This window comes from Daldinia caldariorum, assembly GCF_022478825.1.
Source record: "Daldinia caldariorum strain CBS 122874 unplaced genomic scaffold F4812scaffold_22, whole genome shotgun sequence".
Classification (NCBI taxonomy): Eukaryota; Fungi; Ascomycota; class Sordariomycetes; order Xylariales; family Hypoxylaceae; genus Daldinia; species Daldinia caldariorum.
Window position 1 is genome coordinate 293,271 of NW_025953058.1, and position 10,959 is coordinate 304,229.

General features: G+C 47.6%; 5 protein-coding genes across 5 annotated transcripts; 3 read left to right on the forward strand and 2 right to left on the reverse strand.

Moving 5' to 3' along the window:
* Window positions 1-152: 152 nt before the first annotated feature.
* On the forward strand, window positions 153-2,912 carry F4812DRAFT_444358 (uncharacterized protein). Its single transcript, XM_047935497.1, has 2 exons — window positions 153-359; window positions 454-2,912. Exon 2 carries the CDS (start codon window positions 693-695, stop codon window positions 2,397-2,399), a length of 1,707 nt encoding a protein of 568 aa, XP_047786369.1. The 5' UTR covers window positions 153-359; window positions 454-692; the 3' UTR covers window positions 2,400-2,912.
* A 214-nt stretch (window positions 2,913-3,126) lies between these two features.
* Window positions 3,127-4,429, reverse strand: F4812DRAFT_463116 (uncharacterized protein; the record flags this gene model as incomplete). Its single annotated transcript, XM_047938152.1, has 5 exons — window positions 3,127-3,466; window positions 3,525-3,609; window positions 3,668-4,047; window positions 4,121-4,178; window positions 4,237-4,429. 5 exons carry the CDS (start codon window positions 4,427-4,429, stop codon window positions 3,127-3,129), a joined length of 1,056 nt encoding a protein of 351 aa, XP_047786370.1.
* A 1,302-nt stretch (window positions 4,430-5,731) lies between these two features.
* Window positions 5,732-6,973, forward strand: F4812DRAFT_453171 (putative short-chain dehydrogenase; the record flags this gene model as incomplete). The annotated part of the gene is made up of 3 exons (XM_047936444.1): window positions 5,732-6,192; window positions 6,312-6,491; window positions 6,568-6,973. The coding sequence occupies 3 exons, from the start codon at window positions 5,732-5,734 to the stop codon at window positions 6,971-6,973; spliced, it is 1,047 nt and encodes a 348-aa protein (XP_047786371.1).
* A 2,001-nt stretch (window positions 6,974-8,974) lies between these two features.
* On the forward strand, window positions 8,975-10,434 carry F4812DRAFT_444376 (uncharacterized protein). Its single transcript, XM_047935498.1, has 2 exons — window positions 8,975-9,552; window positions 9,602-10,434. The coding sequence occupies exons 1-2, from the start codon at window positions 9,476-9,478 to the stop codon at window positions 9,912-9,914; spliced, it is 390 nt and encodes a 129-aa protein (XP_047786372.1). The 5' UTR covers window positions 8,975-9,475; the 3' UTR covers window positions 9,915-10,434.
* F4812DRAFT_468220 (uncharacterized protein) lies at window positions 10,136-10,868 on the reverse strand (the record flags this gene model as incomplete). Its single annotated transcript, XM_047938756.1, has 1 exon — window positions 10,136-10,868. One exon carries the CDS (start codon window positions 10,866-10,868, stop codon window positions 10,410-10,412), a length of 459 nt encoding a protein of 152 aa, XP_047786373.1. The 3' UTR covers window positions 10,136-10,409.
* Between the last annotated feature and the right edge of the window lie 91 nt (window positions 10,869-10,959).

Here is a 10,959-nt window from a genome sequence, read left to right on the forward strand (position 1 = left end):
ATGTACCTAGAGACAAATCTGACAGGCTCGAATCAGGTGTACCAGGTACTCCGTACGATGACGCTGACTAGCGCGACAATGCCCAACTTGTTATTGCTAAATATAATATAAGATCCAATCAGAAGCCGTGAAACCCCCCCGCGTGACATCAAGTCATCCGCGGCCAGTACACGATACACGATAACACACGATAACGCGGATAAACCACCACCACGTTTCTTCCTGTTTGCGCACGCCTTCATCAAACACGTTCCTTCCTAAACAAAAAATTTTACTTTACTGATTCCCACTATTATTTCCAAATTTTCGAGGTAGGCCTACCTAGCTGCCTAGGTTTGCAAATCATTTTATGAGTCACTGTAAGTGCGCGAATCCTTGTTGACCGGACTCGAAACTACGATCTCCTTGCAGTCTCCTTGCAGTCTGTTGTATCTTGGCACTGATATAAAATAGTTGTTGTCTCTACCTTGTATGCCTTGTCTTGGATTTGGTCAATATAAACTTTATATTACACTTTGTACGAACTTTACTCGGTTACTGAACACAAATACAAGTTCGACCCGTGGACGAAGTTGAACTGGTGGACTTCGTATAACAGGTACCTCCTAACCTAACCTGCTATGAGAATCTATAAAGCTCAGTTCGACCAAACAAAATAAATAAAAATAAAAATAAAACAGTCTCTGTCCAATATGGTACGGACTCGCAAAGGCAACCTCTCCGTCGAGGATTCCTGGCGTATGGTTGACGGAAGTGAGAATGATAGTTTCGACACTACCGTTATTCAGGACCCCTTCGACGACAACCCTATCATATTCAGCAGCCAGTCCCAGCAGTCTCAACTGACTTCGTCATCCCAAGCCCAGAGTATTGCATCTCAAGACAGCATTCGTGACTTCGCCAACAACGCAGATGAAGATAATGTCATATTGCGAGCTCCCTTCCAGCCTTCACTTGCCTCCACCAGAAATACCTCCATGGATAAGGATCTAACACCTGTTCCCGAATTTTTTATGCCCACCGTTGAAGTGGACAGCCAGCAAGGCAGCAGTCGTCGTTCGTCCAGGTCTGCTCATCCCATGATTAACGCGTCGCATTTTGTGAAAAGGAGAGGCAACCGCCGAGAGAGCGATACAACTGCACGACAGTCTCAGCACAAGCCAAATGAATTACCCCGAGAACCCACGCTTTTGGAGAGATTTACAGGTTCTATACCCGGGTTTCTATTTGATCTTGCTGCCTGGCTTCTGGGTATCTTTCGCTTGGCTTTTCGTTACGCGCAGTGGCCACTAGCCATCCTCCTTGCGGTCTATCTTATCATAGGAGCCGGCATAATGGCCAAAAACATGATTATCAGCTCAGTCTCAGCGCCTCTTGCACCATTATGTCGGATACCAGGCGTATCCCTAGCTAACCTTCCGTTCTGCGCAAAAGATTCACCTTCGGGGCAACGGGACGGTTCATCGGTAGTCGAATTTGACGAGCTGATGAACGTGCAAGCCCAATTTGAGAAGGTGCTAGAAGACTCGGCGCAGGGCGTCTCATTGCCTATGGATATGAAGCGCTCGGAAGCGTCCGTCCGAGACCTACGTACAATGGTCAAATATAGCGAGCTGCCAACTCGCGCCGAGCTGGTCCACGAGTTTGATAATTATATCGAAATCGTCCGTGCAGGTGCTAATGGCTTGCAAATGTTCAACACTCATGTTGGCGGCGCAGTCGATAGCATCATTAGCATCAATCGTTGGACATCACGGTATATCGACTCGATTGCCATGAACCGCGAGGCGCATAACAACATGCTATCGCGCTTCAGCGATTGGGTCTTTTCTCCTTTCCAAGTGTCGGTGTTCGACGAGCGTGCTCTATTAGAAAAGTACGTCGAGCACACGGCCCTGGTATCGGACAAGATTGCAAACCTCATTGTCGAGGCACAGGGAATTATGCGCATACTCAGCGAAGCAGAGAATTCCTTGGAGGTTATCAATGAGCATGTAGTGCGTACAAATAACGTGGTGAAAGAGAAGCATGATGAAGTGTTTTGGGATATTTGGACGCTGGTAGGGGCTAATCACCGTCGTCTTCACAACCTGAAAGCACAGCTTGGCCTGCTACAACAAGTCGATACACAACGAAACTCGGCGGTTCAACGACTAGACAGTTTGGTACATGACCTGTACGACATTCAGACGAAATTAAGCGACCTGAGAGATCGAGTGGCCGCCCCAGAACTCCTAGCAGACTACTCGACCATACCACTCGCCGTGCACATCGAGACTATCAACGCTGGGGTTGAGAGACTCGAGTCTGCACGAAGTCGCATCAGGGCTGAAGAGAATGAACGATTACGACAAGCGTTGCAAAGGTCGAGAGAGGACGATCACTTGATCGACGGTTGAATCAACCAATAACAGCATTTCTTGTTAAGCGTATGAATTATAGGTATGATGGAATCCGGTATTAAAGGCAATGGGAGTTTAAGGATAAGTGTTTATAGAAGAACACTGCATCACTGTTAGTGCATATTCTCGGATGCGGGACATGGCAGGTTTCGGCATAGGTCATGAGAGGCTATAAATGAGGTACTGGAATATAAATGTTACAATTATGCCCAAAGGAATGATTTGCCTGGGTATGTGACATGTTAAATCGGCATACAATCATAGTTATAACCATCGTGGATAATTTTCTCTAGTGAATAGGTAGCGATGGAATTACGAAAGGGAGGTGAAATTCATGGAATGGGACAGCGGTCGATAGAAAAAGGGGCCAGTGAGCGAATGCTAGTAAATGACAACACGATTAAAATGCAACCAACCACATTACACCGGGGTATATACTTTTATTCCGAAGCTATTGGCAGTGATATGAATAAGATTTCGACAAATGAAAAAGGCAAAAAAAGACAAAACATTTAGCAAGGGGTATGTATAGGTACTTATCTACTAACTTCCACGGGCAGGTTGTGAACTGGCAACCGCATATCTTTCTAAAAATTCATGCCTTACCCCTCAACGCGAACCTAACAGTAACGTAAAGTCATGACCTTCCTTGAAAGAAGATATCCCCAGCACCGGCCTTCCTAGATCTACCTCCGGCACCGGCGGATTGCCTACCATCTCCAGGTCAAACCTCCTCAGCAGCGTGGTTACGGAAGTGAGCGTCGCGGGCTTCGCCGCGTAGCATCCCGTACGCACTGTCTTCCCGCCACCGGACCGGTTCGGGCGGAAGCGGTAGCTGTCGGCACCGTAGACGTTCGGGTCGAAGTGCAGCTAGCTGGCGGTAGTGGATCATGATGCGGTGGCCCTCGCGCAGGAGCTTGCCGCCGACCACGGTGACGCGGTCGAACACAGCTATGTCCTCGTTACCTACGCCGAGAGCCCTGGCCTCGTCTTCCATCGCATTGATTAGCCAGGCGGCTCCTTCTCTGGCGTTGCGGGACCTCGAGGAATTCCCTGAAAGTTCGCTGGACCTTAGTCCGAGCGGCGTTCATTTCGCGGCCGACAAAGCCCGAGTACTGGTACAAGACCTGCCAGCCGAGGTCATCGAAGGCGAGGAAGTCGTCTGCCAGGTTCGGATTGATCCGGCTGAGCACGTCTCCGAAGTACGCTGCCTCCCCGGAGCGGATGGATCTATCCGAGCACCACTGCACTAGGAGCATTTCCACCGAGCGAAAACCGGGAGCAGGTCCTCTTTAGCTCTGGTAAGCTCAGGCTCTGGTCGAACCAGTTGCGGAAGTTGCCCTCCAGGACCTGCAGGTTCTTCCCGGGGTACAGCTGGTGCGTATGCATCTGCTTGGCGAACGACCTGAACGACACCCCCTGCGGGTTGTCAAAGCCCGGCTTGTCCTTGGGAAGCTTAGCGTACGTTACCCCGAGGGCGTGCTCGCTGTACCCGTTGCTCCGGAAGAGGTCCTGGACGAACATCTCGAGGGAGAGCGTGTCGTCGCTCTTGTACACCTCCGTGGTGTCGTGGGGCTCGGTCACGATGTACAGGGTATTCCCGAAGACGGTGAGGGAATACGGTTCCTTGTTGCCGAAATACCGACTTGTAATAGCCAAGCAATATCAGTTACTGGGTGCTTCCAGACGCTTTTAACTTGTGCAGTTGTCCCGCCTACCTCGCTTTAGACATGAGTATATCTGCGCTTTGGAAGAACGAGAAGCCATGTCCTATGACTAGATGTTTGGCATTAGCGGCTTGGACTGGAGATATGCGGACTGGGCACCGAATTACACGGGATCCAGTACGGTGGCTCCTTAGGGCTGTCTGGATGTAGATATGGCAATATATTGAATCTCCATAGTATCCGTAACAGCAGAGCGACGAGCAGAAAGGTCAGGGCTTGTAGAAGTACATGATTGTTGATCACGGCGAATAGGGTCCGCAGCGAGTAGCTTGCAGGATCGTATAACTGTTGGTACCCCATAATAGCTTCTTCCTAGTAATGTTTGCGATTGGGAGCAGGACAAACTAGACTAGTATATCATGAAAGCGTATACTTAGGAACGACTCGAGGCATACTAGCTAAGTAGGACACAACTACTAGTTACGTATTATACCTTGATGCATTTTCATATTTACTTATTCTGGATACCGACCTTAGCCTACGTCGAGTCTGCCTTAGCGGGTAGGATATCGTGATTGTCTACCGGTGATCAAGCATATCCCCGAATCTCGAATTAGATCTGACTCCCGCCACTTTCTCCTAGTGTCCGGTTCTCTATTACGTTGGTAGCATGTAGCGGATAGCGGGACCCTCTCGGCAAGTCCCCCAACTCATCCTTCAAGCGTAGCCAATGTTAGTATGTCTGTCTGTTAGGTTGTCTAAGAACAGTCTTAGGGCTTTACTGGAGCTGAGAACGGCGAGTCTTACGTCGTATCGGGACGCCGTTTCATTCGTTTTTAGTTAGAGAGTTCCGCCGAGACTAAGCTAGCAATGGCATATGGGATAGCCTTGGCCGAGCTTAAGCGGCATGGGGCTGTGATATAATAGGTAAAATAATGGTATGTAGGTAGTATTGGTTGCTCTAAGCATAATACCAGGTATTCTATCACATGAAAGACCTACCCGTGATTTTTAAGGAGTTGTTTTTTCATATATATTGAATGTTAGGTACCTTCTACGTTGTTTGTTAGATGTCTGCTGAAGCCCGATTGATCAGCATCTTAGGTACCCCAGGTATTGTACCTCCCACCTTTTACCACCTCCACGGTACTGCACATCGCCAGATACAGTACCAGGTAAACAGATGATCAGGTAAACAAAACGGTCGGTCACACCACAGCCGTCTAGAAAAGAAAATGCGAACGACGCAGATTGATTATTTTAATAGGTACCTAACCTAAAGTAAAATGGGGTGGGTATCTCTTTAGTACCTCATATCTTCATCTGCATCTGTAAGCCTCCAAGGCTGTGAAGTTACATTCATTTCCAGTTTACCTCTTAGCACATGTTACACATTACCAATTATCTACCAACTGCATATTGTACATTAGGTTAGGGGTTAGGAGGTACCTTAACAACTTCTTGGTAATTCGTTCCTACAGCAACCCTTTTCTTTCTTTTTTTCTTCTCTTCTTACCTTGTTACAATAGCATCCAAGTTATGATCTATGTTCTTTATTGTGCAACTCGTCTCCAAGACTTCATTCAGTTCGTCTTTTTTTTTGTCAACTGCCGCGCTTACCCCCTTTAGTGAAGTTATCTCAGTCGAATACTCGGCACCAAAATGTCTGGAAAAGGTACTATCATCTTGACAGGTGCAAACGGTGGCATTGGACTTGCCGTGGTGCGCAGGATTTTGTCCCAGCCGGACCTTGTTGCCTACCACGGTCTGTACGCCGTTCGCGACTCATCGTCATGTCAGAGGTTACGAGCCGTCCTGGCTGATCCTGCTGCTGGGCCTCACTCACACGACGTTGTATCCTTAGACCTAACCTGCCTAGATGATGTGCGCAAGGTAGCTACCTCCATTAACGCACGTGTCGCAGCTGGAGAAATCCCGCCGATCCGCGTGCTCATTCTAAACGCAGCGTACCTGGAGTTTGAGGAACAGACGTGGACTCCCGAAGGCTTCGACACGAGCTTTGCCGCATCCTACCTGGGCCACTGGCTGTTAACCTTGATGCTACTCCAGAGTATGGATAAGGATCGCGGTCGTATTCTCGTTATCGGAAGTTCCGCTCACGAGTAAGTATTCCGTTGCTGAGCCAATTGTTCTCAGAGAGGGCGGGGCTCGCTTCTAATTATTGAATGGCTTTATATCATCAGCGTTTGGAAGAGACGTTAATACATATCGCGTTTTGTAGTACAAAAGACTCGCGCAATAACGCAGGTGCACAATATGTTGAGGAGAAATGGCGGACCATATTTCATGATAGCACCGAACCTATAGCTAAGGGCACATGGAGTTCAACTAAAGAGGACCCTTCATTCCGCGGTGGTTACCGACGCTATGGCGCAGCTAAGCTGTGTCAAGTAATGATGATGTATGTGCCCACTATATCTCTGTCTTACCCCTGATGCTCCAATCTATATGTCAAAGCTTACATACGACTTTGATAGACCGGAACTCCAGCGCCGGATCGACGCAGACCCTGTTCTAAAAGATATTTCTGTCCTTGGTATCGACCCTGGCTCAACCCCTACTTACCTTGTTCGCCGAGGTGACTGGAGGATAACCGGGCTTTGGACGTATATCATGCCCTGGTTGGTGGTAATTCTGACATGGCTCTGGCCGAACGGGACCAACCGCACTGTTACGAAGTCCGCCAGAGACATCGTAACGGCCGCGTTCGACTCGAACCCAACTATAGGCGAGAGGCCAAAAGCGCTCTACTTAAATGGTGAGGAGCTAAGGGATATGGCTGCCGAAGCAAGGGATCCCAAGAAGCGATCTATCTTATGGAAAGATACTGTGAAGTATACCGGGCTGAATGGAAAGGAGACCATTCTCGCCAATTGGGAGTAATATTACCAGTTTGTCGTGGTTACATACTGAGGAGTTACTTCATACAGAGTCATTATAGGAAAAGCCAAAATATAGGTATCTAAGGTAGTCTGTGTTTCATATCTTCATCCCTCATCATAGAAGAATATATTTTGTATAATAATCCTTTAACTGAATTAAAACTGAACATAAACAAAACCAAGCGCCTGCATCTGATCGCCATCTTTGGCACCGCCCTCGCGTCAGTAAATCACCTTTTCACGTGCCAGTTCGATATCGCGTATAAGCTAACACAAAGTGACAGTGGTGTGGTCGATAGCATAATAGGTCTTGTATTTCGGGTCTTCCTGCTGAACACGGAAGACAGCACCTGGTCTACAGCCCAACTTTACCCGTGCATGTAAGTAGCAGCGGCCGCAGCGAAAGCATACCTCGATGCGCAAATAGAGACTAACAAAATCTAACCTTAGGCACTTATTAGCATCGTAGAGATTTACGTCGCGCTTATCGTCGCGTGCATGCCGGCGTTTGCGAGATTCGTACGAGGACATATATCCGATCCAGACCGAAAACCGCATTTACGCTTCGTCAAGCATCCAGCCGAGGAACAGCAATGAGTCAGAGTCCGGGATTGCTGTTACGAAGACGTATGGGTTTGCGAACTGATAGGGATGGATGGATGGATACCATTTGCTGTGAAAAAGAAAAAAAAGGGGGGGGGAGGGTGTCATATATCTTCATATACATCGAATTTCGCATATGATCAACATTTTCAAATCGATGACTTGATTTAAAATTCGTATTTTCATATTTTTTCAATGGAGACAGCTAACACGTTAAAATCGCAGGTGGATATTACCCAATTCGTAATCATGTCTTCACCCCAGCCCAACGAGGACCAAGGAGGATGGTTCAACTAATAGCGGCATTGCTATTTGCTGTTTCGCTGGCAGTACCCATGGTAATGTCTGATGCTCTGTAAATCCATGGATATTAGGTTTACTAATAACATTAAAGGCCCTCTATTCGGCGATAATCAACCTCTGCACTCACCGAGGGTATATTTATGCTCTGCGCCAAGAAATACATACGGGCGGTTGAGCAGCAGCAACACTCGGATCCGCTCAAAGGGTGCGACTCCTCGACAGCTTCCTTCGGGAGTCGGGCAGACTTAATCCCCCTGATTCTCGTAAGTCAACTTGGCCTTATTTAAATCTACAAAACTGCAGATAGTTGCTAACGTCGTAGCACAGTGTCTGTTCAGCGCAAAGCTGTGAGGCCATTTAAGTTGTCGGACGGCACTCTAATCCTCGCTGGAAACTTAGTGGCTATTCCTCAATATGCTGTGATGAGGAGCCCGGAATATTATCCCAACCCCGAGTAGTTCAATCCAAGGCGCTCTTATCTAGAAGAAGACCTAACATCGGATAATGCTGTTCAGATATTTACCGACGTCAACATCCAATACCCATTTTGGGGGGCATCTACCAAGTCATGGTAAGTAACTTAATCCATCCTTATCGACGGATGAATCTCTAATATCTCCTATAGTCCCGGTAGATGATACGCATCGGACGTACTGAAACTCATCCTTGTTCACTTGTTAAAGAACTATGATTTCGAGCTCGTGGGACCCGCAAACACGGAACCCTTGAAAATTACAACAGCCCTTGCCCCGAGATTCAACGTCCAAATGAAGCTCAGGACTCGGAGTGAAACTGTAAAGGGGCAATTGTAAATATAGCCCCTTATGGGGTGTGGGTTGGGAACTTGGAAGGTAGAAATAGATGTAAGGGGGCTAAGACAGGCTGAACAGAGAAACGTCACAAAAATAAAACAAAACAAAATAGTTCATAAAACGTCATTACTATCTCTACCCGAGTGGCTGAGATATTTTCACTATAGCACGCTACTATTAAACGCCATTTCCACCTCCCTTGCTTCCTCTCGTGCACTCCGTAGGTCACTGAGTGACTACTGTGACCTTGCATACAACCCATTTTATTTCCGCTAGGTCCTGAACGCCTCTTGACTCATAAGTACGGCATAACCGGAACCTGTGTCGCAATTTGAAAGAGGCATTCGTAAGCCCGCTAGGTAAATTTGTCGTGGTTCGTTGCTCTAAGCTACTTTCGGCACTTCGCCATCAAACCTTATTCCCAGGCCGTGTCTGACATTGTCCCGCGATTTCATGTAAAATGCCACTCTACCTTAGGTACCTACCTAGGTACCTATGCAGCTAGTTCTTCTGGCCTACTTCCCCAGGTTAAATGAATGGACTCAATGCAGTAGCTTACCAAAACTCGAATGTTGGTACTGATTAAGCACCCGCTGTGCGAACTCCTGATTAAAAGTATAAGATAAATTGACCGGTAATATCTTGGTTGTATTTTCCGTCCAGTCTCCTGCCTCGCATTTGGAGGATTGATCAATTTGCCGCAAGTTCCAGGATGGCTGGTATCTACGACGTGTCCTCCCATGGATGGAACAGGAATTGGTATCAAGAGGACTTGGTCGAAGTAAATGAGCCTATCCGCCGACTTCTCGAACAGTATTCCAAGATACCCGGCTCTGAAGTTATCAAGCACATCAAAGATATAGTAGGGAACATCTCTGGACTTTTGTCATGTCAGGCTAATGAAGATACAGCGTGAAAGAGCTTTCGCAATCAGCCCCTATCCCTGCATCGGCCCCTTCTGAACGCCTTGTAGGCCTCTACATCGAAAGGCGACTGCTGGAGCTTGGATACGATCTTTTTCATGATCGGGAGACGCTCAAATCAGAGTTTGTGAGATCGGATATCTTGAAGGGCCAAGGGAAGGAGTGGCAAGATCTTGAGGAGCGCGGCTTCGACGTAATACACTGCAGCGCCGTCTTCCACCTCTTCACCCTAGACGAGGAGCTTGCAGCGGCGAAGAATATTGCAAGGCTAATCAAAAGGGGGGGGGATAGTTGTAGGTAGGCAGATGGGGAGCCTTAAAACCGGCGATTACGCCACGGTCACAGAAGGTTCCGTTAGCTATAGGCATGACTTGACGACGTTTGGTGAGATGTGGAACAAGGTTGGAGAGGCTACCCAGATGCGGTGGAAGGTCGAAGGAACTATGGATTTAGTCAATGTCAATCCCAACAATACTCTCGAAGATGAGAACAGTCGTCGTCTACTATTTACAGTTACTAGGATTGAGTAGTTGATGGCTGGATCTCACTAAGCGGTGAGCGGGGGCTACGGAAAGTCTTGGTGGTTTGGGAGAGCGGCGGAAAATCTGTATTAGGTATCATGTCAGCACGATGGTGCGATGTGTATCATGAATACTAGAGGCAGCAACAAGTGTGTAGTATGGTGATTTATTGGCACTTAGCCCTCGAAGCTCCTTGTTGCTATCTCAATAGATCTATCCCTTATGCGTCCCAGTCTTACTGGGTTAGGTATATATAGGCCTGAGCCCAATTGTCATTATCTTCTATGGATGACTTCGCTGTAAAAGTCGGCAACTATAGCGTTGTCTAACGGACCTCTATAGTCTGCAGCGGCCACTCTGATATGGAAGTCTCCAGGACTCTGAATAGAGAGCTCATTGAATTTCAAAGAACGGTTCCCATTCCAAAACAGACGCTTATTTCCTACGAGCAGGCCATCCCAACCCTCCACGAGATGCGTCGACTCGAGGCCTTCTACATCCCAGTGTACTTTATGTACGCTGATCTCGACATAATTGCCTCTTGACTTCGAAAAGTCTTCCCGTTCGATTATTAGGGAGAACGATTCCCCTTGCCGAAGAGTTGTGGCCTTATCATCTCTAATCCAAAATTTGGGATTAGCTTTTGGTGATGGTGGCTTCGTTCCCCCTAGATCCCAAGGTTGTTTTGAGTGTCGTTGGACGCTGGAGAATAAGTCAGTAAGCTTATTTGCCATGTCTTCTGGCGTCTTTTGGTCTGAGTACAAGCGGATACGGTGATGATGGTAATGATTATTGGGCTAGGGGCGATTTTTTTTTATCTCTCTA

Excerpts from the sequence above, each read along its gene's own strand:
- F4812DRAFT_444358 (XM_047935497.1), top strand. The coding sequence starts at position 693 with ATGGTACGGACTCGCAAAGGCAACCTCTCCGTCGAGGATTCCTGGCGT.
- F4812DRAFT_444376 (XM_047935498.1), top strand. The coding sequence starts at position 9,476 with ATGAGCCTATCCGCCGACTTCTCGAACAGTATTCCAAGATACCCGGCT. Across the intron at positions 9,553-9,601 it reads TCAAGCACATCAAAGATATA|CGTGAAAGAGCTTTCGCAAT; the intron begins GTAGGGAACATC and ends ATGAAGATACAG.